This window comes from Protomyctophum parallelum, assembly GCF_964188405.1.
Source record: "Protomyctophum parallelum genome assembly, chromosome: 20".
Taxonomy (NCBI): Eukaryota; Metazoa; Chordata; class Actinopteri; order Myctophiformes; family Myctophidae; genus Protomyctophum; species Protomyctophum parallelum.
In genome coordinates, this window is record NC_139718.1 from 29,653,210 (window position 1) to 29,678,717 (window position 25,508).

The 25,508-nt window shown below is 41.1% G+C and overlaps 2 protein-coding genes across 2 annotated transcripts; one reads left to right on the forward strand and one right to left on the reverse strand.

Moving 5' to 3' along the window:
• Positions 1-324: 324 nt before the first annotated feature.
• Positions 325-11,932, forward strand: wdr32 (WD repeat domain 32). The gene is made up of 7 exons (XM_083792021.1): positions 325-1,082; positions 1,508-1,621; positions 2,088-2,285; positions 4,678-4,880; positions 7,326-7,406; positions 7,720-7,865; positions 9,392-11,932. Exons 1-7 carry the CDS (start codon positions 577-579, stop codon positions 9,761-9,763), a joined length of 1,620 nt encoding a protein of 539 aa, XP_083648147.1. The 5' UTR covers positions 325-576; the 3' UTR covers positions 9,764-11,932.
• A 195-nt stretch (positions 11,933-12,127) lies between these two features.
• On the reverse strand, positions 12,128-23,954 carry cpxm1a (carboxypeptidase X (M14 family), member 1a). The gene is made up of 13 exons (XM_083792020.1): positions 23,531-23,954; positions 21,994-22,103; positions 21,208-21,347; positions 20,605-20,689; positions 20,063-20,213; positions 19,800-19,888; positions 19,152-19,275; positions 16,683-16,879; positions 16,131-16,310; positions 15,375-15,669; positions 14,209-14,348; positions 14,023-14,125; positions 12,128-13,838 (listed from the first exon to the last, which is right to left on the reverse strand). The coding sequence occupies exons 1-13, from the start codon at positions 23,895-23,897 to the stop codon at positions 13,510-13,512; spliced, it is 2,310 nt and encodes a 769-aa protein (XP_083648146.1). The 5' UTR covers positions 23,898-23,954; the 3' UTR covers positions 12,128-13,509.
• Positions 23,955-25,508: the final 1,554 nt, after the last annotated feature.

Consider the following 25,508-nt stretch of genomic DNA (forward strand, 5'->3'; position numbering starts at 1 on the left):
TTTGTAAATATGTATTAAATGAAAATATTTATAGATTTAAATAAACCCGTAATATATCTATTAAGAAGAGGAAGGAGAAAGTGCACAAGTTGCACAGCCCATCTTAAAGAAACTCAAACTAATAAAACAGTTTTGCTTGGATAGAAAATATCTGCTCATATAACTTTTGTTTAAAAGCTCTATCAGGCTCAGCACCGTACATTCTCAGTAGGTGGCGGCATACAATCCACAAACCCAGAATCCCCCCTCCCCCCAAGTAGAGAAGGAAACGGAAAGGCGTCACTTTTTATTTTGCGATGCATTTTGTTTATGCTGAGGCGCTCTCTCTGCTCCTGCTAGCAGTAGCAAGTCTGTCTGACAACAACACAATACAGTTCGGCTAAACGCAGCGCGGCCAGCCGAAGAATCGCAGCCATGGCGTGTTAAAAGGGTTGGTGAGTGAGAGTTTGTCATATTATGTTCGAAAGGTAGCCAACAACGGTAACTCGTCGCTGATCGTTGTCACGGAGGAGGAGACGCTGCAGCAGCGGCGCAGCCGACCCGACAGACGGGTCCGCGGACCCTGACGGAGCGACAATGAACTCCGGGCACCGAAGCGACAGCGAGGACGCAGACGACCAGTCGCAGCAGCAGGACAGGCCTCCGAACAGCAGTAGTGCCTCTGCTGACAAAGAAGAGGAGGAGGAGGACCCCGACACAGACGACTCGGAGGAGGACGAAAATGATGACAGTTCAGGGACCACCGGGAAGAAGAACCCTCCTGCTGCTGCACCGGAGAGCAGCGTTGACGATGAGCGTGAAGACGGCACGACCACCGCCACCGAGAAAGATGTCCGCTGCCCGGCGGCGGCGCCCAATGCGGGCTGCCCCGGTGCCAGCGGCACGGTGAAGGGCAGCAGGAGCAGTCTGTTCTCCTGGGTGCAAAGCAGGACTATTAGAAGGGGTCTTTTTGTCGACCCCGCTCGGGATAACTACAGGACAATGACAAACTTGTACTGCTCAATGAATCCCGCGGCGGACTCCGTCAACCTGAGCACTCAGACACACGGTGCTGTGTTCAACTTGGAATATTCTCCAGACGGGTAATAAGATATAGACATTACATTTACAATTTTGACATTTACATCCGTCAATGAGAGTAAAATCTAAGTATTGAACTACAATTGTCATAGCAGTGGAAGTCAATAACAACAAGATGTCACAGACCTGTCTGAAGAATTGCATTTGTGTATGAGAGCCTGATCTGGTGACACTGTGCCAAATGCAGGGTCATCTGACTCAAAAACGTACTATATCTGACAATTACTACTTGTACTTGTTACTATTTTCAGGATGGGCGCACGCACACTGTTTCCGGTCAGGTCATCCTGGATTAAATATCACTACTAGTGATTCACAGGGTGTTTTGAGCATTCAGTTCCTTGTGTTTTGGTGTGTGACTCATTGAAGCCGAGTTTATCCATATTGATTGTCATTTGACCTCTGTGTGATTGATTGTCCTCCTCAGGTCTGTGCTGACAGTGGCCTGTGAACAGACTGAGGTGCTCCTGTTCGATCCAATCTCCTCCAAACACATCAAAACCCTGGTGGAAGCACATGAGGACTGTGTCAACAACATAAGGTAAAAACTATCTGTAATCTTTAGAGGTACTTACTGGAGTCAGTGGATAGTGTGCCAGCTAGGGCTGCAACTATCAATTATTGTCTTGGTGATTTATCTATCGATTACTTAATCAAAATTAATCATATAATCGAGAAGCGTAGCTTTTTTGCCTTTTTTAAAGGGTTGAAAGAAAAATGTACAATCCCCCCAAATGTATTAATTTGTAGTTAGCTAAATTGATTATTTATTATTTTTTTATAATAAATTGAGTGTCAACTGAATAATAGCAACATCCCTGTGGTCCAGTTCTGACTGGAGACCTGTGTGTTGCCTATCTCTCCTCTCTATTCTCAGCTGCACCTGTCTCTACACGTATCAGTCTACATGAAGCAAAAACGGCCTAAAAATCTTTAGCCGTAAGTTCTGCTGAACCAGCGGCAGTGTACGTTTTGAATATGGTCTTGTCTTGATTTTTGCACTCTAGGTTTTTGGACAATCGTCTGTTTGCCACCTGTTCGGATGACACCACAATTGCATTATGGGATCTGCGCAAGCTGAATTCAAAGATTTGCTCGTTGCACGGTCACGCCAGCTGGGTGAAGAACATAGAGTATGACACCAACACACGTCTCCTGGTCACCTCCGGCTTTGATGGAAATGTTATCACCTGGGATACCAACAGGTATGTGTGTGTTCTGTATGTATTTGTTGGTATTATGTGTGGGTTTAAGTGTTATGCGTGGGTTTAGTTTAAAGTCATCTCCATTTGAGCATTTTACAGCCTTTAAATCTAGATTAAAGCTGTCTGTGTGTGGGCATGTTATATTTGTGATGCCCTCTGTCCACCCAACATCCAACATTTTGTTGACTAATCTTTTTTGACTATCTTTTTTTACAGAGGAAAATAAAAACTAAGCTATGATGACTAAAAGTAAACTAAGACTAAATATATTTCGTTAACAAATGAACTAGACTAAAATGTTGGGGAGGGACTAGTAATGGAGAAGAGATCCATAAGAACTAAAAGACAAATCATTTTATGCTTGGTTGTATTGCATGCTGAAAATAGCTGATCTACAAGTTCAGCTGGTAGATCTGGTAAGACAACTGCCATAAATAACCAAGTCTAAAATCAGCCATTACGACGCAATCAAGGCCTGCCATTGCCAAAATACATTTTAGTCGACTAAATCAACTGTAGATGTAGTCCACTAAAATCATTGATATTTAGTTGACAAAAACTAGATTAACACAAAAAAATTTCAGATGACTAAAATGTGCCGTCAAAATCAACACAATTTTAAGTATAGATAGAAAGGGGTGGATCACTTCTTCTATGACTTGAATATTAATCTAAGGCACCGTAAAAATGTAAAAGTAGTAAGTACACTGCTATCGTAAATGTAGCACTTGAACATTGGGTCTACCCTGCACACCACCAGTGTAGATCTGGCACTTGAAGGCCTTTGTTAAATAATTGAACGAGAATAATAGTATAGCTGCATTAGCTTGGTGTTGTATAGCTGCATTAGCTTGGTGTTGACCAGCCCAATAGAAGCTTTATTAACCTGGGTTGCGATCGCGTCCAGAGAAGTCCTGTATTACAGCCAATGAGAGCACAGGACAGCTGTGCTCACTGCTCACAGCACTGCTGTCTGTCTGTCTGTCTGTCATGTCAACTGTATCGATAGATGATCAGATGATAATATAACCTTGTCTTTAGATGATGCTAAAACATTGGTCCATGCTTTTGTCTTTTCTCGATTAGATTATTGTAATGCCCTCCTCTCAGGCCTGCCAAAGAAATCAACGGACAGACTCCAACTTGTTCAAAATGCGGCTGCTAGAGTGTTAACTAGAACTAAAATGAGAGAACACATTACCCCCGTTCTATCATCACTGCATTGGCTCCCAGTGGTTTTTAGAATTGATTTAAAAAATATTTTACTTGTTTATAAATCCCTAATGGTCTTGCACCTTCGTACCTCCGTGACTGCCTACCTAGATATGTCCCTAACCGCCCCCTCAGGTCCTCCACTGCTGGCCTGCTTGAAGTGCCTAAATAAATGTGCACAAATAAATATGTTGAGGCAGCTTTTTGCTTCTACGGCCCAACAGCCTGGAATAAATTACCATTCCAGCTCAGACACGCACCCTCCATAGACTCAACTCAAGACTCACCTCTTCACTCTTGTTTTTAGTTGAGTTTTAATATGTGCGTTCCTACCCTGTCCTAACTGATTTGCTGCATGTGGTGTTTTTACTTTTTTTTCTCAGATTTTGTTCTTTGCCATTGTTCTATCATTTTAACTACTTGTGTTTTATTGTATTCTATTTTTGTGTCCTGCCCTGTGAAGCACTTTGAGCTGCATTTATGTATGAAAGGTGCTATATAAATAAAGTTTATTATTATTATTTAATCCTTGGGTAAATCCCTGTCCTGTGTCGTACATGTTAGCAATATTAGCCCAATGTTGCTGTTAAATAGTCTATAAACCCATAACCAACTCATTTCATGTTTCACTTGAATAATGTTGATAAAACCGCATCAGAGCAAACCTTTGGACCTCGTGTGTGTGTGTGTGTGTGTGTGTGTGTGTGTGACGGAGAGTTATTTCATGAAAATCAAGATTGAATGTCCTGTATCACTGCTGCCCACGTAGGCTACACTACACGCTGTCACAAACATTTCGCCGTGTAGCCTGGCTATTCCTGTGTGTGTGTGGCATGCACAGAGAGGCGTCCTCTGTGTCAGTCTCACGCTCGTATCACGGCATCCTGCACATGCGTGATATGTAAAAATGAATAAAATAAAAACAAATTAATATCGGGTCTAGATTGCATCTTGGTGAACTCAACGATATAATGACAGCCGATTTTTTTTAAATGACGATCTGATTACTCGCAGACAACTTTAAAACTCCTACAGTGTGTAGGGCCCATAAGGGACCACCATTCTTGATGATGATGATGTATGATGATTCGAGCGCCCCTCACTTCACATGGGTGTGATTTTTTTTCTTTTTCTTCCATGCCACACTGTGTTCTTCACCAATCTAATCCTCTGTCTACAGGTTCACAGAGGAAGGGTGCCCGCACAAGAAGTTTTTCCATACTCGCTACCTTATGAGGATGCGCCTGACGCCCGACTGTTCAAAGATGCTCATCTCCACCTCCTCAGGGTACCTGCTCATCCTCCACGACCTGGACCTCACCCAGTCCCTGGAGGTGGGCAGCTACCGCATGCTCCGAGCACGACGCACGTCCCTTAGCTCGGGTAAGACAAAATTCTCCTTTCAGTAGTATTTTGAATGTTATCAACTGCCAAATACATTTTAACACTTTAAAGACACTTTTCCAGATGTAGTTTGTGTTGTATAAAGTCATTATTTTTCACTCATTAAATTCTGATTTTTAAATTTGATCCCAGTCGCATTCGCATCTGATTATGGGTTTTAAAGGTATAATGCGTAGAATTATGCCACTTGTCATTTTTAAATACAACTCATAATGTCCAGCAGAAAACACCTCGTTCTGCATCGCCCTTAACCTCATCATCCTCATCAAATTCCACCAATGGGGGAAAATCCAACCCCAGATTCACTCGTACTTGGAATCTGAATCAGCATTAGTGTTTTCAGTGCTGTGTCCGCCATATTTGTTTGTTCCCTCTGTTAAGCTGTTTTGAACCCCATGACTCCATGATGGTCACATTTTCTGCTTCGATCCTATGACCCAGAGAGACGGTTATATTTTTATTGGCTAGTTAGTTGTGAAACAGCTGCTGTATGCTTACACTATGTTGCAAGCAGTGGTATTTGTTGCAGGTGTGACCAAATATAATTGGCGCCACACAAAAGGTTGGCGCCCAGAAATGTTGTCAACATTCAAACATAATAAATACAGACAGAAGGCAGGGTTTCTGCAGACAAAGACACTGACACAGAGATAATGATAGAGTAGGGTCATCGTAAGTTTCCGAATTTTACAAGGGGTGCCTCTTAACCATTTAAAGGGATATTCCACTTTCAAAATAACATTTGGTCATTTTATCGTCTACTCTACTCGGGCTTATATGTGAACACCCCAGACCGTTTTTAAGTTGCTTGATTCAGTATTTAGATCATTGATATTCATTTTCGCTGCCCAGCCCCCTTCCTATACAAACCCGCTACAAACTGCTCCGTACAGCAGGACCGGCTTCACCATAGAAATCAAAATCCTGATCTTTGTGTTCATGGGAAGATCTGAGGCTCCCCAGACATTCTTCAGCTGATGGAAAGCTGCTCTTGCCTTGCCAATCCTGACTTTTACGTCGGCATCTGTTCCGCCCTGTTTGTCGACAACACTGCCTAGATAGGTGAAGCTCTCCACCTCCTCTAGTGCTTCACCTTCTAGTTTGATGGGAGTAATGTCTGTATTTATTTTGAGGTGACTAATACTGCCCTCCTAATACGTGAGGGGCCGTGTTTTTTTTATTTGTTTTCATTTAATTTGAATAATTATTTAGTGTCCTCTGGCCTTCTCCTGCTCCTTATTCTTTTCCAAAACAATTATTAACTAGAAAAAGTGCCCTTCTGGGCACAGGTCTCCACCAGGATAGGAATGTAGGACATTGCAGCTTGCCTTCATCTGGTGGTTGGATAAAAGGGCAACAAAAGTAAATTATCCACAGATCCGTGCAGTTAGAGGTAAAAACACTTTTCGGCCAGTTATAGCGCCACCTTGAGGCTGAGTTGAAATATGGCATTTCGTCCTCGGCCTAGTGGGAATGTGGGTGCACAATTTCACGGAAATCACGCGATGTGTTCATGATTTGCAGCATTTTGTTTGAAACTGAGCACTCCTGTGAACTTTGAAAGCCAATCTTAACCAATCAGGATGGAGTCTGAGAAATCTGAAATACCCGTTTCGTTGAATGGCTCTAGAGAGACTGTGTACCAATTTGCGTGATGTTTGGACAAAATCTGTAGGTGTACTGTGCAAAAACTTGTTTTGCACAAAGCGGCCTCCTGGTGGAGCTATAACAGGCCGTTCTGGAAAGTTTGGGGCAGAGGTTCATCGTTGGCATCCAGGGAGTGTGTGTGCAAAATTTGGCATCGACCGGGTTAACGGTGGCCGAGATTAGCTGCTCACGGACACACACACACACACACGGACGGACGGACACACGGATGGACGGAGTGCAAAACATACTCTCCCCCCATGCCTTCGGCCTGGTGGAGACAAAAATAAAATAATACGGTAAATGAAAAAACACGGCCCCTTCACGTATTAGTAGGGCAGTATCAGTCACCAGGTTGGGTGTTTTCGATTAATCTCTCATGGTTAAAATAGAGTTTGAAGTTACAATGGGTTTGTATAGGAAGGGGGCAGGGCAGCTAAAATAAATATAAAATATCTAAAATACTGAATCAAGCAACTTAAAAACTGTCTGGGGTGTTCACATAAGACTGAGTGGACGATGAAATTACAACGTTTAAAAAAAATGAAATATCCACATTTTAACCCCCACAATTTCCCACATTTTGCAAAGGTTTTATAAAAGTTCCACCTATATAAATGGCCAAAATAGGGAATAATGTGTTTCCTATTACTTTGCTGATAAAGGCCTTTTGAAGAAGCCTGAGCTTTACGTTTAGAAGTCCAAGCTTGTTTTATCCATCTATATTGAAGTGGGGGAAAAACAAACACATTTCTCTGTCTCTCTTGGTCTGTGTAGATGGCGGTACATCAGCATCCAGGTCTACTGGAACTTCCCGCCAGGGAAATGACTCCAGCAAGATCCATCCTCACAAAGAAGGTATTTAAATGTTCTACTTACTGTCTAATCAAAATTGCATGGAAAATGTTAATTACAGCTTATCTCAACAAAATAATGAGGTTTTTGGTGGTACTCGGTCACCATACAATACAGTATAATTATGAACTTCATAATTAGTTCCTGATATAGGCCACATTTTATAACCCCTAAATGTCATTAGTTTCTTTTTTATCTCTCCCATTTGATTTATTTTGTCAAAGAAATGTTATTTAAAAAATTATGATTTTGAATAAAGAATATATAATAAAACAAATATATATAATAAAACTATAATATAATTATCCTCTCCCAGGTCTGTCTCCCAGGAATAGCCTGGAGGTGCTGACCCCAGAAATACCTGGAGAGAGGGACAGAGGGAACTGCATCACCTCCCTCCAGCTCCACCCTAAAGGCTGGGCCACACTCATCCGTTGTTCTAGTAACATGGATGACCAGGAGGTTAGTGAACACTACTAGCCCGAAGAAGGGGGAAAAAAGCTCATGGCTTTTTAAAACTACTGTCTTTTGGCTCAAATTAGCAGTTTTAATTAAAGGGCACTGTTTTTGCTTTTTTTATTGTTTAGTTTTTGCATGATTTTGCTAAATAAACTTTGATGGAAAATTGCAATGGAGGTCTCAATGATCTTCTGGGACTGTAAACACAGTGCTATAGTCGATCCAAAATATGTTTGTCATACATAAATGGTTGGACCATTCATCTCTAATAATCTGACTGAAGATTCCCTCTGAAAATTAGCAATTTGACAGACTTTGTGTCATTTGGCAGACTTTATTTTGTATCCTAAGTAATACACACATTCCCAACACATTCCCAACACATCCCAACACATTCGTATGCCACTGCCCAAATAACTAACAAGTTCACTGTAATTAGATAAAATCCTAGGCATTACTTTTAATATCAAATAGCTGGCAAAAAGCCAGTCTCATTATTAGAAGAGATGTTAAAGAGCCTTGGCTCATGTAAATTCAGCTTTGGACACTTTCCAGTCTGGTGAAGAGGGCAGCTAATTAAACCAGAGGTTCCCAACCACCGGGACATGTGCCACTGGTACCTGAGAAGGGAATCCCACGTTTTCCCGTCGTATTTTCAAATCCATTTGAAAACACGACCGAGAAAAAAGAGAGGACAAACGCATTAGTGGGCAGGATTGGCCGTTGCGCTTAGAGCGCGACCCTCAATCACCCATTGGAATGCAAATGATTGGCTTTCAGGCAGCCTTTGTATCCTACTCATCTGGCAGGTATATCTCTTTGAAAACCTTTTGTGCTTACTGTGCTTCTGATTGTGCGTGTGTGGGGGCGTAGACGACGACGACACATCTTGCTGCCCAAAATGTAATTCCTCTAAACTGTTTCCCCACCTAAGTTCACAAGGATTCCAAACAGTGGTGAAAAGTTGACTGCTCAGCCGCGGAACAACAGCTGTAGCCTATTTTATCACCATCGCACTAATGAAACAAAACGGTACACGGTTGTGGTACAGGATTATTATTCATTCATCATCATGTCAAAACATTCAAGTATCAGAATATGATGTTACCCAGGTAAAGTAAGCCAATGCATGTTTAGCCTATGGCCAGTCTTCCGTGAGAACGTTAGGTTTTGGTACCAAACCCCCCCCCCCCCCCCCACGCATCTGTGTCGCCTTATTGCACCATAACTACTTTAACCATTATGTTAAACTTTAGCTGTTGAATCGTGAATATGTGGTGCAAATCTATGAATATAATATCTTTCACAGCGAACATCTACACTGTATAACTCATATCTTTGCTTCTGGGGGGACCTGGAACAACCTATTTTCACATGGGGGTCACATGAGAACCACTGACATAGTAGTTTTTCAACCACATAGGTTGAACATAGGTTTTTCAGAAAACTGTCATGATTTAGAAGACGTTTTGTAGAATCTGGTCTCAGGTCTTAATGGGTTAAACCCGCTTTCTTCTGCCTCCCTCCAGTGGACGTGCGTGTATGAGTTCCAGGAGGGGGCGCCATCGCGGCCGCCCGTCTCCCCACGCTGCTCCCTGCGTCTCACCCACTACATTGAGGAGGCCAATGTGGGCCGAGGCTACATCAAAGAGTTGTGTTTCAGCCCCGACGGCCGCCTCATATGCTCGCCTTACGCCTATGGCGTCCGCCTGCTGGCCTTTGACGAGCACTGTGCCGAGCTGGCTGACTGCCTACCCGTCCAGACCAGCGTGCTGAGGGAGGTTCGCTCCATCTACTCTCACAGCGACGTGGTGCTCACCACCAAGTTCTCCCCAACACATTGCCAGCTGGCCTCTGGTTGCCTTAGTGGCCGTGTGGCACTCTATCAGCCCAAGTTCTAGCATCTGTTTCTGTCCCACAAGTGGACCCATTTACCTGTGCTTCACCTAGGTGAACAAACGTGGACGTAATATATGGACCTGGGATAAATAGTAGTTCATATTTAGACACCACCCCCCCCCTCTCCTTTGTTTTCTACATAATTATATAAAAATAATAGTAAATTGACTTTAAAAACATTTTATTTTGGTGGTCTCAAAATCCTATGTGGCAAACAGCTCCCATCTGTCATCGAACTAGTTTTAAACAGTGTATTCGAATACTATTTTCCCAGGTCTGGTATACTGACTGCAGCTACTTACATCATCAGCCTGTAGAGAAAAGACGTATGGGGAATACTGGCTGAAGAATCAATGGCCTTGTGGTGAAACTTTAAGCCTTTCAAATCCAAAACTTTAAATAGGAATTAATCTATGGTGAAAAATGGGGGATTTAGAGAGTCAAAGAATGGCTGTGGACTGCAATGAGTACTGATGTGGGCCGCAAGATCAAACAACATAGCCTTGGTTTGGTCACTGTTGCGTAGGTCAAGGTGGAATAATGGCATCACTCACAAACATATCATTAGATTTCTCATCCAATCATTGTTTGGAACTGTGTGTTCTTTAACATTAGTACTAGTAACCCACCATGAGTCTTGTTGAGACTAACACCCAGAAGTTAAAAGAAAAGTAAAAAAAAAAAAAATGAATTAAAAAAAGGAATGATGCTGATATTTTACATTGTTGTCAGAACAACACTAATAACAAAAGTACAGTCATTAGTCTTCACACGACAATTGAGAACCGGGCAGCAGTTCTTCAGCATCCTCCATTCTGGAACATTTCATCGGGAAGCATCAGTTCACAGCTACATTAGTTCACGGTTGTCATGCCTTCTCATAGGTGCTGCTTTTCTGCTCATACAATCTGAACTTTGACCCCTGCGCAAAGGTCCTCATCGTTGGATGCCTTCCCGCTGTGGTTATGGATGGTGACCTCCTACCTACCTTATTAACGTTTGTTCTACACCTCTTTTTCTAATTGTCCGTGTCTTTTCTTTGTCTTTTGTGGATTTTAAATGTTTTTTATTGTTGTAGTTATTTTGAATGAATTTACACTAACTACATGTAGCACGGTTTATACATTGGATATTCTTTCTCTCACTGTGGTCTGTGAGACTTCCTATTTGGATGTTGTTTTCACCTTATTTGTGCATTTTAAAATGTAGGGCCCTGAAAGGGAAATCCCATACTCTTATAAAAGAGATGCAAATGTATTTGAGACAAAGTATTTGAGGAAATGTGTGGAGGAGCAGTGCTTGGAGAATTACTTGAGCATGTTTGCTATAATCACACAGGAAGGTATTGTTTCTGGGAAGTATTTGAGAAGATTTTTGAAATAATTGCTCATTTTGTTGGTTGCTGCTGAGAATGTTACCATCAGCATTTTCTTTTATATTGGCCAAAACAAGAAATTATCCAATTTTGTTTGTGGTGGCAAGGCACTCAGATTGTAGTATAGAGTGAAATGATATGGCAGCATTTCTCTCATTAGCTTTCAGGGAAGGGAACCCTATGTAGTGTATAGCGTGGTCCCAAAAACCAGGCAAATGCCCCCAGATATTCACCTTATTATGACAGTTAAAATACTTAGTGATTTAAGTTTTGTTCGTTATAAGCAAGTGATAGGCAACATGAGCCTATACAACTATGCACACCAGCCTTGATAAATATCCTCCTATTCTTATTTCTTATTTATGCGAGAGGCGTGCTCTGCTTGGAGCTGTCTGATGCCAAAACATGTCTTAAGATTGTTGGGTCTGGCGTATGGCTGCTCCAGTCCTTACCTGATGTAGCTGTGCAGTAAATGTGAGCTTGGACTTGTAAGGTTTCATTTGGTGATGGGGTTTAGTGTTTGTAAGCATAAGCTGTCTCAGCAATAAGATAATTTTGTAGATAACTGAAGTTGGATTTTTGAAAATGTTGAAGTGCTTGATTAATAGAAATGTACAAAATGTTATTAGCTTTGTTTATATAGGATGTTTAATGGTCAATGTGGGAAAAACAAACATCTAGATAATACACCCTACTTTCTGCCAGGGAAGTTACTGTGCCCTGAAAGTAGAAGTGGCATTATTCTTGTTAATTCTAAAGTTATTGTATATAATTAAAAGTGTTGGATAAGAACATACTAGCTGTGAGAAGATCTTTTTATATTACTGTCGATGAGACCTTATAATTCTAAGCTCCCAAAATGCTTCATACTGACTGAATCATGTGTTTCGGGAGGAGAGAGGGAAGGAACGATGTCTTTTGCACTCTGTACCTCAGTTACATGCTCACTGTTCTGCAAACCAGAAGTGGGTTCAATTCAGTCAATTCAAGAGACGGATAAAAACAAATATATTTTTAAAACAGGACAAAGTTATAATGTACATCGGGAAGAAAATACTGGAGCATTGGCAAGATAGTTGTAACCTCTAGTCTATTTGAATTATTGCATTGACCTCATCTCTGTTGCTGCTTTTCTTTGCTTGCTCATTTGTGAGAAATGCCATATTACATAAAGCAAATATAAACATGGTATTTGTTACCAAATTACAAATCTTTCTTTTTGTTTTGGCAGCCCTGTCATGGTTTTTACCTGCATTCAGATTTGATTGGTTGAACATTATTGTTTAATAATTTGCGAGCACACTGTTACCTTCTGTTTTCATTTTGGAGGGCGGGACAAACCTGTTTTGACAGGTTTGAAGCTCACAATGTTGGTTCCTAAATGGCTCTAAGTAATCCCAACAATGAAATAACTAAAATGGTACTTATTATCACTGAAATAAAAGTGGCTTTTTGCACTGCCTGACTATTTATTTTACTCAACAACCTTGCAATGCTTGGGAACATCCACTAGATGGTAGTCAAAATGTCAGTGAGCACAAGACATTCCCCACTGAATAACAAGAAAACAACCAGCAGTCTACTGTAGGCTTCAACACTAATACATTTGGCTGTCAGAACTTTTGATTGTAACAGATTCCCTGTGTGGCAGTGTTCTGAAGAGTGTGAGGAGGGGGTGTTTCAAAATGTACCACAGCATAGAGGCTTATGGAACATAGCTGAGCATGGATACTGTGTACCGACATAATGAACTACCTTCATTGTTATCCAAACTGATTCTCCCAAAAGTCATAATACGTGGCCTTGAGAATAAAGATTAGACAAAAACGGCAATGGATGTTGTATTTGTCTGTGATATTTATATGGTTCTGGTGGACTAATAGTCATTTTAAAATATAAGTACAGTGTTAGAAAAACATTTCATTTATCAGACCAGCTGATACTCAATCACTCGATCCTCACACCTCACCCCCAAAGCCTTTAGCAGGAGGATAACATGGATACTGCAGCGCGTAAACAGTTCATTTCCGAGACATTGTGCTTCATTCAGAATCCACTCCGTACAAGAGTTTTGAATTAACACTGAGGATTGTGTTGTATACATTCCTGAAAAAAGCACCAGTATTGTGTTTTTTGCATTGCTTCACAACTTGATTAACAAAATCCACTAAGGCTGCTGTTTACTTGCCTAAATATACTGAGAGCTTGAGCACAACTCCAGTGGTTTTAATAGGGTTATGCTTACTGCGATCAACACCTTAATTTAGTGTAAGGCATTTGCAGGACCACTTTGGTGTGTTGCCTCAATAAGGATATGACAACTTTATTTCTGTGCATGTAAATGCTAAATGCACTCCTTCACCCAGACACTCATCATGCCCTCTTGTCTCTTGCAGAGCGGGCTTTCCTTTGCTGCTGTTGCTGGCTCTGACGCCTGCGATTGATAGCCTTGGTGCTGACACGCAGCTTACGGAGCCTCAGGGCACGAAGACGCAACTGAAGGTCCTGAGAAATCTTCCCTCCTTTAGCCCTGATGTCCTTCAGCCTCAGCCTGGGCGTAAGGGTTAGATTGAAGTCACAGATGGTGGGGCGTGGATCCATGCCCACGCGGCAGCGCCGCATGGAGGGGAAGTAGCCCTCAGCCCACACCACCACCTTGTACTCTCCCGGGTTTAGCAGGCGCCAGTAGTCCCCGTCACCCGCTACAGAGATGACAGGCAGGGGACACACAAGATTTATTTAAAAACAAAACGTAAGGAGAACAAAGCTGCAAAAAATGGATGCCCAACATCCCATACATAAATCATTATGAATTATCTTTGGCAGATGTATCTTTTAAAATGCGTCACAATTTTAATAGAACAAAGAGGTAAGGTAGGATTCTACCTGATCTGATGTCATGGTCGTGGCCTTCAACCTTGATTATAGCATCTTCTATTCCTTCTTTGGTAATCTTGTCTCTCACCACACCCTTGATTCCTCTGTGAACCTAAGTGGAGAGTAAATATTTGAACACCAAACGTTGGTGAAATGCAAGTTGGTAAGGAAAGGGTAGACATTGTACCGACTGACCTGTTCCATATAAACCAGTAGAGACTCTTTGTTGTTCTCCCACTCAATGGGAAGCTCACTGACATGAGGGAACTTGTCACAGGACAGCTCCACTGTCACCTCAAAGCAGTTGGTGTGGAGGTAGCTGAAGTCATTCATACCTGCGGGAAACATACACTCAACCATCACATAATAGAAACGCAGGGTACAGGCTTAGTACATTAAGCTTTGAAGAGGGTTAGCGCGCTTCAGTTGTAAATATTGGTTTCGCTATAGCACTCTTGTTTATATAAACCGGAAGGCGAGTGTGGAGGAGAGTTCTTTTAAGTTCATTCCAATTCCTTTTAATTTAGTTCAGTATAACAGTCTCTGATCTAAGTATATACATCTATGACATATAACTGTAGTGAGAGAGTAAGCTTGTTTTGGAGCTGCAGCCTGTGTATAGGGAATTATTTTTACAGCCAAGTTGATGACAGAGAAAAACGTTTAAACAGATGTCTGGAATTAGTTCATATTACACTCGTCCAAGACAAACAAACAAGAATACACCAGGGATCCCTATTTGAAAAACATGATGAAGTTTGTACAGTACATGTTCCTTACTGACTGAAGATTCTTAAGAACCAGCACAGTACATACAGTACATTCCCTTGTTTTAAGAAGGGGGGGATGTTCTGTAATGCACTCTTTGTGACCCCCAATGGAATGATTTGTTTCATTCCAAAATGAGATATCCATCATTTAAAAAAATACAAACATGACACACATTTGGACAAATGTAAATTAAGCAACATTAAATCTCACTGTTGACTACGATCTTTCATTATAAGATGTAAACTCCTATGGGTTCATTTCAAAGTCAGTTAACCCATTAAGACCGTAGGCCGATTCTACGAATGCCTTCTAAATCAGTAGTTCTCAAACTTTTTCGTGCCAACTGCCAAGGACTCCCAAAATGATATGTATTTGGTCGCAGACCCCCATCTGAAAATATCTTGTAACCCCGGGCCCCAGAAGAGAAGATTGCAAGAAGATATACAAGCTTCTATGTACAAACTTGTATATGTGCTATTTTTCCCCCAGGTTTTAATGGGTTAAATGAACCTTGAGGTTTTGACTGTGTTTAATGGGTTTTAATGGATTAAATGAACCCTGAGGATTTGACTGTGTACTGAGGTACTCACTCCCAGGGACAGTGTGCCAGGCCCCTCCGTTGATAATGTTGTGGTGCTGCTGGAAGTCTTCGTAGTGACAGTGGCGACGGTCAGGATTGGCCATCACCAAGTTGGTGGAGGCGTAGACAGTGGCGAGCCAGCGGAAGAACCCGTCGTCGCTTGACGGGGTGTCTTCCTTGGGGATCCAGTCGCGAGTGCAGTCAAAGGGATAGGTGACCACCAACTCACCACCATGGAGGTTAGCGCTGAGGACAAAGGGGATGTTCTGCATCCAGTTGATGACTGCACGGGTCTCAGGCGCGACCTGAGAAGAGTAAGTGTAAGCGTTAAACTGATGAAGTATCAGCTTGAATTCTGTTTGTAAGGTTCTGCTTTATTGGAGAAAAAAGGGATTGGATTCCTGCCCTTGAAAAAAATAAACCTAACAATTTCATAACAATAGAACTGGACTGCAACAGATGTTTGGTATTAAAATTTTAACTCTTACTATAAAATAATCGCTTCTTCTTGTTTTACCAGCAAAAACATAAAGCAATTTCTTCAGCTCTGAATAGATTTCCTGTTCGAAATATCTAATATTGCTTGCATGCCACAGAGGGTAAGCACACATGAGAAAACATTCTCTGCATGAGCGGATTCATTGTTTGTTAGTGCCTATTCTTATATGGCATCTATTGTATAAGTTTAACTGTTTGCTGCCAGTACTACTATTATGACAGCAATACGACTTCAAGCCAAGCCATGCTCCTTAAATAACTGACTTACAAAGGCATCTTCTTGGGTGTAGTACTCTGGAATGGGGATGTAGTGGTTGGTGACTTTAGATTTGTCAACCGCCATCTCCTGAGCGTCCCACATTATGTTGTTGAGGTCAGGAAAGTTGTGGTTCATATCAATCCCCTCAAAACTGTACCGCCCATGGGCCCAGCCAGCCAGTTCTGAGCCCTACGATCAATCAATCACAAAAATCACAATCATGATTCATGTTACATAACAACTTAAATTTCTGCATACGATTTTGACTTGATGCCCCAACTTGGTAGAGAGGCATATATTGACAGTTTAAATAAATGTACAGCTCATACATTGTGCAAACATCTATCTATAAATTGGCTGTTTTGTTGCTGTCTCAGTCAGGACTGAATCTCCCCAAATATGTCTCCCTTCCTCCACATATTTTCAATGTTTTAACCATGAATTAAATAAATAAATAAAAGTTGACTGCCCTCTCATTTTGTAGAAACATCTCTACTGTCCAACTCCTAAAGTCTGTCTAATACATTCATTATTCACTCATTCATTATCTCCTTTGTGTACCAGCTCATATGCTCCTTCGTAGCCATCAGGGTTCATGGAAGGCAGTAGGTGGATCCGTGTTTTAGTCACCAGGCGCACAATGCGCTGGTTGCCGCCTTTGTATTCCCGGCACATGTACTGCATGAGGTTGAGCAACAGCTCTCGGCCAAGAGCCTCATTCCCATGCATCCCTGCCACGTAGCGGAACTCTGGCTCACCTGCCAAGAGGGGCAATAGAAAGCCAGTTACGGGATGTTTTTACTAGTGGTTACCTACAATGTTAGAAAGGTGGCAACTAAACAGAATATTGTGATCTTTATGAACTATTCCTCTGTGGCAAAACAAAGAAGATTCCTGATGGGATCAGTGTTCATTTGATTAGACTATAAAGGGCTGAAGAGAAACAGAAGAATCTCTTGATTTACACTCCTGGGTGAGTCACTAGTCCAACATGAGTCTCTGTTTGGATTGTGGTTATTGGCCATGTGTTTTAACTGACGACGCCATCTTCCACTGAATTCTACTTGAAATGAATGTGCCTTGCTCGAATTGTTGCAACCATACAAAAATAAACTTGCACAGTAATTCACTACATAATGAGACACAAGTCACACGAAACAACGAAGCATCTGAAAGCCGGTCTCTTTAGCTATTGGCAGAAGCCCAGGAGCACATTGGGAACGCATTCAAGGATTCAGATAAGATTTGGAAAAAGCGTCAACTACAGCAACTTGCCAATGATTATAAAAGGATAGGCCTAGCCTGAATATCCTGAATATTGGCATATTATGGGCCAAGCAAAACAGAAAAAAGAAAGAAAATAAAACTGGTATATATATTTTTACCCTGGGACAATACAAAAACAATGACACAAGATTTTGATGATTCACCTTAGTTTGGTGTGCAAGGTAAACTCACATGCAATCCACAGGTGCACATTAATGCAACCCACTTAAAGAAGATAGGGTTAGGCCTTAAACTTAGACATACAGTATGGTTAATTTGTCTTGGCCTTTACCGCTGTCTAGAAACTGTCAGGACAGTTTCTAGAGACAATTCAGACCTCTCTGTAATTCAATAAGATTGGTGGACTCGTAAAATACAGTATAGTCCTGTAAGAATCAAGACTCAATAACATGCCCATGAAGACATGGGTCTTTTATTGATTAAACCTTACTGATGATGCGGAGAAATAGTGAGTCCAAACACTACCATTGCCCATAAAAAGTCTGCACTGGGACCTAATTATCCATGAAACCACTGTGAATGAGACTCAGCTGTTTTCACATACTGAATAGCCTACATTCTCATTCTCTCAGATAGAAAAGTAAATGTAAAATGTGTTCATGTCTTGCCAAGTAGACTAGCTGTACTTCTATTTACACTTTGGCACAAGTCGAGTGACCACAACTAGCTATCAGACAGAACAGCCAAGTTATGGCGATAATGCATTTTTATTTGAACTCAGTTTAACACAGGAACCTTCTTGGTTTTGATGGTGTATACATATTCTTGAACTATTGAATTTGAAACCATAATCTGTTTGTTTATTTGAGAGGCCTTTTCAACAGGACACTGCATGGTTTGTTATCCAGTCCTGCTCTAGAACTCAGGCTGTATAAACACAAGGGGAAGTTCAACTGGGGCCCTAAACAGCCACTATCAGGTTAGCATGAAGAGAATGTAGGAAGCAGTTCATCCCAGGGGCTGTTGAACTTAAAGCAACATGACTGGATAACCACTGAAGCCATATTTTATACTTCTTCGCATAATGGTGTCACATGGTGAAAATAAAAAACGCATTAAAAAAAAAATGTTTGTCTTTGTCTATAATGCCCAAAACAGGGACACCAGATTGAAAGTGGATAATGAAGTCATTGGCAGAAATAAAATGTTTGCACATAGAGGGACAACATTTTTGACTGGTTAGGAAGTGCTATCAACTTGCAACGAAACCACTCAAACATTAGGAGTTACTAAAGTTTGAAACAAATTGGTTATGGATAAATGTGGAGTATTAGGGAGCTGACAATTGATTGAATATAGTCTAATCGTTTATTTTGCAAAGGGGAATACCACTCAAAATTCCCCCCATTCTGTGTTGCCTAGAACTGGAGGTCTGAAAGAAATCATTCAGTACATCTTGATGAAATCTTTTTCACAGAATGGGGGGGGGGACTTTTTTTATTATGTCCACACTCCACACAACAACTCTAAGGTATATTAATGACATAGTAAAATGTTGAAAATTAGTGGTATTCCCCTTTAAGTCTTTTTTGTTTTACTTTCTTGTAAAATTTTGTTTTATGCCGTTTATGACAAACAACTTTGTAAACAACCCATGACTTTTAGCCTTCTGCAAGAAATAATATACTACTAAGTGTCAGCCTGGCATTGTTTTTTTGGTCCCTGTTTGTACTGCAGTGATCTTGCCTGAGGTTCCTGTACATCCTCCTGCTAAGAGAAAACAAAATAAACAATCCATCTTACCAAGTTCATGCTTGCCGGGGTTATCTGAGATCTCCATAACGTAGAGTTTGAGGCCCATGTAGCTCTTCCCTATGCTGTAGATGCGGGTGATGTCAGGACACTCATCGTTCACAGACTTCATAAGCTTCAAGTGAAAGGAGACAGAAACCCTGTCAGTGGGAGGGCTAATTGGAAATGGTAGTCTTGTTTTGTTCGAGGATCAAAGAAGCGGATCCCAGACAATTGAGCTTGCAACTTGAAAATGTATTGTCTCCACCAGGCCGAAGGCATGGGGAGAGAGTATGTTTTGCACTCCGTCTGTGTGTGTGTGTGAGTGTGTATGTGACTGTGTGTGTCTGTCCATCCGTCCGTTACCAGCTAATCTCCGGCACCGTTAACCTGGTCGATGCCACATTTTGCGCGCACACTCCCTGGATGCCAATGATGAACCTCTGCCCCAAATCTTCCAGAACGGCTATCATTCTATCATCCATTCTATCGTCCATACGTCTATCTAATCTACAGCAGATGTAGATTTGTTCCGCAAATCTGCAAACGCTCTGGACTCTGAGTCAAAGCTTTGGCATTATCTTTATGGTCGCAAACCATGTTAATCATCATGCGTGTTTGGTCTGTGGTCTCTCTGTGATTGAAGAGGAACTGACTAACCTTTCGCATCTCTTTGTAGTTGTGATGCCTGAAGTCCAGATCGTCTTTTGATTCCCGTTCTGTGTCTGAGTAGTACATGTCATCTGGATCTATGAGGAAGCATCTCTATATCACTGTTCAATGGGATATCTTCAATATAAACAGAGATAATCCACATTTACCAAATCATTTCATTAGCCAAGGACTTAAATTACCAACTATATCAAATTCATACCAGAGCTCTGAAGTTGAATGTCTTAAACAAAAAGGGTTTAAAACTATACCAGGAACACGACAGCCAAGTATCTCAGCCCTGAGGCAGATGGTGCCATTAAAGTACCAGGTCTGAGGGTTGATGTGGATAAAACGGGCCACGGTGGGAACAGGGAGTAGTGCCAGCACTGGAGTCTCCGGGTCCTCGTTCCCTTTAAATACCTGCACAATGCAATGTTACATCATTAAACACTATATGACTATTGAACCAATTGAAACCTAGTGTTCCTATTTTGGGGTGAACATTCAGCAAAAATAGCATATCTACAAGCTCACAACATGCCGTGTTGTGAGCTTGCAGATCAGCTATTTTCATTGAAAATTACTGATCTGCATATTATGATGTTCATTAGAGGGGCAGACCAAGCCCTATAGGTTGACCACGGTCAACTAAGTGAATAAATAGTTTAGGTGATTATGGGAATATTCAATGTGGGATACAAAGTATATAGAAACTTAGCATGGTTGTTGCAAATAGTATGGTGGAGGAATAGTTCACAAAGCCAATAAGATAACTATATATGTACAATAATAAAGAGGTATTCACACATACCGCCTCCTCTGTCCCATTCATACAGGTTTCCCAGTTCGTAGAGTCATTACTCAGCTGCACCTTGTATGTATGGACCCAGTCCCAGCTGTAACCACACCAAGTCCAAGAAATTAAAACCTCATTAAGCAAAATAAAAGCATTTTTTGTGATGGGCTCTTTCCACTAACTCGTCTGTGATTGTACAGTACCCTACAGTGCAGTACTGCTTGTATAGTCAGTGTTGTAATAGGTAGTAGTCGAGTTCAATTATATCAAATTGCTAAATATATTTTTACTATGATTAACGATAACAACCTTATGTAAATAATGAGCTAATTTCCTAAATGTCATATTGGGAAATAATTATCATCATTAAATTTGGTCAATGGAAAGTTTTTTTTTCTCTCTCTTTTGTTCAAAGTGTTAACTCTATTGAATGCTATACACTTGCGATAGATTTTTAGTTTGTTTGATTGTTTGTTTGTATTTACAAAAAACATTATTATTACCCATAATAATTGATCATTGGTAATATTACTCAATATGAACAGGTTTCACTGTTTTCAAATAGTTTGGGACTTTGGGAAATCAACTCTTTGCATCTTGACCCTGATAGTACCTGACCTCCAGATGGAGTTCCTGCCCTGCAGGATGACTCCGGTGAACATGGTCAGGTAGATGGCGTCCAACTCCAGCCACTGGTTCCGATCTTTGTACTCTGCACACCAAGCTCCATCATACAGGTCCCCGTCTTCAATGCCTGACTACAAATGCAAAGTAATGATTAAGTTAAACGTATATTATTGATTCCCGGGTCTTGTATCACATGTCTCTCCTCTCTCTGCCATTGGCTTCCTATCTTTCTCTACTATCCTATCTAACAAATAAAGAATATGAATGCTGAAAGAAGTTACTTAAAAATATAAGTAAAGTAAGTTCAATGAAGATTACCATGGAAATTGTTCTGAGAAAACAAATGCATGTATTGTGGTGATTGACCAATGCATTGGGGCATTGTTGTGTTATATGTAGGCTACTATAGTCGACAGTACAGTACAGTACAGTACAGTACAGTACAGTACAGTACAGTACAGTACAGTACAGTACAGTACAGTACAGTACAGTACAGTACAGTACAGTACAGTACAGTACAGTACAGTACAGTGTATATGTAGTAAGTAGTAAGTATTTCTTTTCTCCAACCGAGACAATGTATGTGAAGTAATGTAATGTGTTCCCAACATCCCTGTCTTTGAATACTTTTGATAGACTATTTCTCTCCTGTGCCCCCCCTCTCTCACACACTATACCTCTCCTCTCTCTCTCTCTCTCTCTCTCTCTCTCTCTCTCTCTCTCTCTCTCATGCACTCGCACACACACAACTTTCCTGAGAGAATAGCTTAGACAAACCTGAATGTTTAGCCTGCCCCTATGAGGGCCCAGCCCTGACCGTTGGAAGGAAGATGCCTGGAGCTGGCTGTCCTGAACTCGCAGGGACTCCAGGCCAAGTGGAGGGCAGTCTGGAGAAGAATGAAAGCATTTAGCAGATACCATCTTCTGTGTACTTCTGTATTTTTATGTTGTCTTTCTGTGCTTGTCTTAGGGATGCAATATTTGGTGTCAAACAGAGGCTGAAAAACAGCCAAAAAGACATCCACAACCTAATAAGCTTTGTGCCGGATCAAAAACAGCGATGTTCAATAGAAAATAGTCTGCACACCATTTGCTGCAAGTATGTGAAGTAAATGCAGAAAATGGTGTGCAGACTCTTTTCTCTTGAACTAGGGATGCAATATTTTACATTCAAGTAAAAACTATTCTGGTCAGACTGCTGAAGGGTTAAATACCATCTTTTGGTTGTTCTGAGTAAGCAACCTCACAGTCTGATAGTATTAGACCATTATGTTCTCACTCCCCACAAGGTCTTAAGTATAATACTACTGGGTGAGTTCCAAGGTTTGAGGAAACCACAACGCCCCCCCCCCCCCCCCCCCACCTCTCTCACTCTCTCTCTCTCTCTCTCCATAAGTTGGGAGTCAAGGAAAGTGGACTTGCAGATAAGTGAGCCTGTGTGAAAGTATGGACAGTGTATGCATGTAATGAGACACCGCCGCTCAGACATGGGTCAGGAGAGTCAAGTCTAAGCAGACTGTGGAGAAAACCGACAGATTTTATGGCTTTTAGATCAATAACAGGAGGATATGCTAACAAGATCAAAAGCATTTTGTCTCTTTCAATGAAGAAATTAGTTCAGTTGCATTCATTTGAAATAAAACTATTGTGGTACCCGGAATCCTGTTTGCATTTGACATGGGTAGGCCTATAGCATGGCATGTGAAAATCCTCTCTCACACAATCTTGATGAATTGATTCAATATGCTTTGAATCCAAGACAAATATGTATTTGTTGGCTGACCTGCACTGCATGCCTTTCTAAGTTGTATAATGTATTGTTTATCTTATTTTGAAATAGGCTACATCTGTACAATTCCAAATTCTGAGGATTTTACATAAACAAATTGACTTGAATGATTTAAAATATCACAGGCCAATAACAAATACCAAAATGAATGCTTAGGCTGCAGGCAGCCAGGCAGGCAACTATAATAATATAATATAATATAATATAATATAATATAATATAATATAATATAATATAATATAATATAATATAATATAATATAATATAATATAATATAATATAATATAATAATGTAGCTAGGTCTCTGTTGCCTCACGTTTTTAATTCAGTAGGTTTAGGCTGTAGACAGTTTTATCATACTATATAATGCAAAAATGTAATTAACGTAACTTAGGCTAATTGCTTTTATAAAATAGGCCTATATAATATATCAAATAGTTTCATTTTCTAGTTTTCCCGAAAATTAAACATAAATACAAAACAAAACACAAAAGGTCAAATATTAGTCCCCTGCGTGTGACCTACCCAGTGGTTTTGGCGCATCCTCTGTCTTGCTTTCAGTAGTTTCGTCTTTCTCCTTATTTTCAGGGGTTTCTTTACCATCTTTTTCAACGTTTATCTTGACGGTTTGATTATCTCTGACAGTAGTGGCGAGCATCTCTGTCGCTGCTGTAGTAGGTATCGATGTCCATCCGACTGTGCTGGTCTCTTCTTGATGTACAATGGAAGAGTTAATTATTGTGACAGAAACAGTCCAATCTGAAGTTGCAGCTGTAGGTCTACTTGTGTTAAAAGAATATCTACCAGACGTAGCATTAGTGATCAGTGCTCCTGTCTCGTTAAAACTTGTCAGAACAAGTATTGTAGTCCCAATGCACAATAGCTTTTCCATCTTTCTCTTTGTTTGGTGCAGGCTCAGGCTGCGAAAACGGTTCAACAGATGACAGTCACAGTCAGACCCGAACCGCGCTGCATCAACCTCCCCAACCCCACCCTCCCCAAAGTCCTGCAAAAACCGTAATCCATAAAAAAACAAGCGCATGATTGTAGTTTACATTATGTCATGTGTGGTTATAGGCTTGAGGACACGCGCACATCTTTCACGTCAAAGCTTAACAGTAACACATTATGTATAGCCTATAGGGTTTTATGGGTAACAAGACAACTCACCCTTTTTACCCTTTTTGGTGAGTTGTCCGGTAGAGTAGGCTGGACACAGCCTGCAGTCAGCGCGTCGGCGCGTGATAGACGCGCCGACCACGGCAACGACAACCACAGTGTTGCAGATAGTAGCCTAGTGTAGCAAGCAACTCTGACAATAGTAGGCTACAGTATTGTAGGCTCGGGGATCGTTTGCTGCAGACAGCTACCATTTGGATAGATGCACCAACGCAAAGGCAAGTAGACAGGTGCCAGATGGGGGTAGGATATTTCCAGAGCACTTAACCTGCCAGTTATAGGTAAAGGAACGTTGAATATACATGTGTTTGGTTCCAAAACACCCCAGAATTACCTGCAGGAAAGTGAAGGCTCGTTTGAGAAATATTAAGAAATAAGAACAATCAAAGCATTGATGTCCATTTATTGGAAACACCCAAGTTGAGCTCTTCTATGATTAAAGCGCCAAACGGAAGGATGGACTTGGAAGCAAAAGGAATGCCCATAGCAGATGTACCCGTCATAGGGATGGATGCAATGGAATTAGGAGTCCTAATTGGCGGAGACCAATATTGGAAAATGGTCACAGGAAAAATGGAGACTGAATGAAGGACTAGTTGCACTGGAAAGTGTATTTGGATGGCTGGTGCAAGGAGCTGCAGTCACCACGCTAAATATCATAACTGAAGTTGTGGCCATTGAAGTGATGCACATCAGCGTCGGAGAGGAACAGGCACTGTCAGATCAGTTACGCAACTTTTGGTTGGAATCCACATGAAAGAAATGCATTCTCTGAGAAGGAAGACATGACAGCCGTGCATATCCACAGCTTCCCAAGCCGTGCATGCCTATTCCCACTATAGGCTGAGGAAGAAATGCCACTTGACAGTTTTCAAATCAGCCTCATGGTGGCGCTACAACAGGCCAAGTTGCGTCTCACACACACACACACACACACACACACACACACACACACACACACACACACACACACACACACACACACACACACACACACACACACACACACACACACACACACACACACACACACAAAAGCATGTATTTTTTTGTATTGCCATGTTTATGTTTTGTTCTTGCTTAAATGTAAATCGCTCTGGATTAAGAGCGATTTACATTGCTAAATGCCTAAATTATAAATTGGGTACGTCCACTGTCTTCTCATTATCGCCTTTTCCTTGATTCTATGTAGAAGCCACATTAAGACATGTGTCTAATAATGTATTAATGTATGTGTTAATTAATTAACCTAGACCAGTCTTTGCTGGTGGGTCTGTTAGGTTAATTCATTTCACTGCAGGAGTCACCAAAATGGAAAGTTTTA

Bases quoted from the DNA above. Each gene is read 5' to 3' on its own strand.
- cpxm1a (XM_083792020.1), bottom strand. From the start codon at position 23,897: ATGGAAAAGCTATTGTGCATTGGGACTACAATACTTGTTCTGACAAGT. The intron at 16,880-19,151 runs GTAAGATGGATT...CCCTCTTGGCAG, and splicing joins CCCCGGCAAGCATGAACTTG to GTGAGCCAGAGTTCCGCTAC. The intron at 15,670-16,130 runs GTAAGTCAGTTA...TACTCTTCTCAG, and splicing joins ACACCCAAGAAGATGCCTTT to GTCGCGCCTGAGACCCGTGC.
- wdr32 (XM_083792021.1), top strand. From the start codon at position 577: ATGAACTCCGGGCACCGAAGCGACAGCGAGGACGCAGACGACCAGTCG. The intron at 7,407-7,719 runs GTATTTAAATGT...ATCCTCTCCCAG, and splicing joins GATCCATCCTCACAAAGAAG to GTCTGTCTCCCAGGAATAGC. The intron at 7,866-9,391 runs GTTAGTGAACAC...GCCTCCCTCCAG, and splicing joins GTAACATGGATGACCAGGAG to TGGACGTGCGTGTATGAGTT.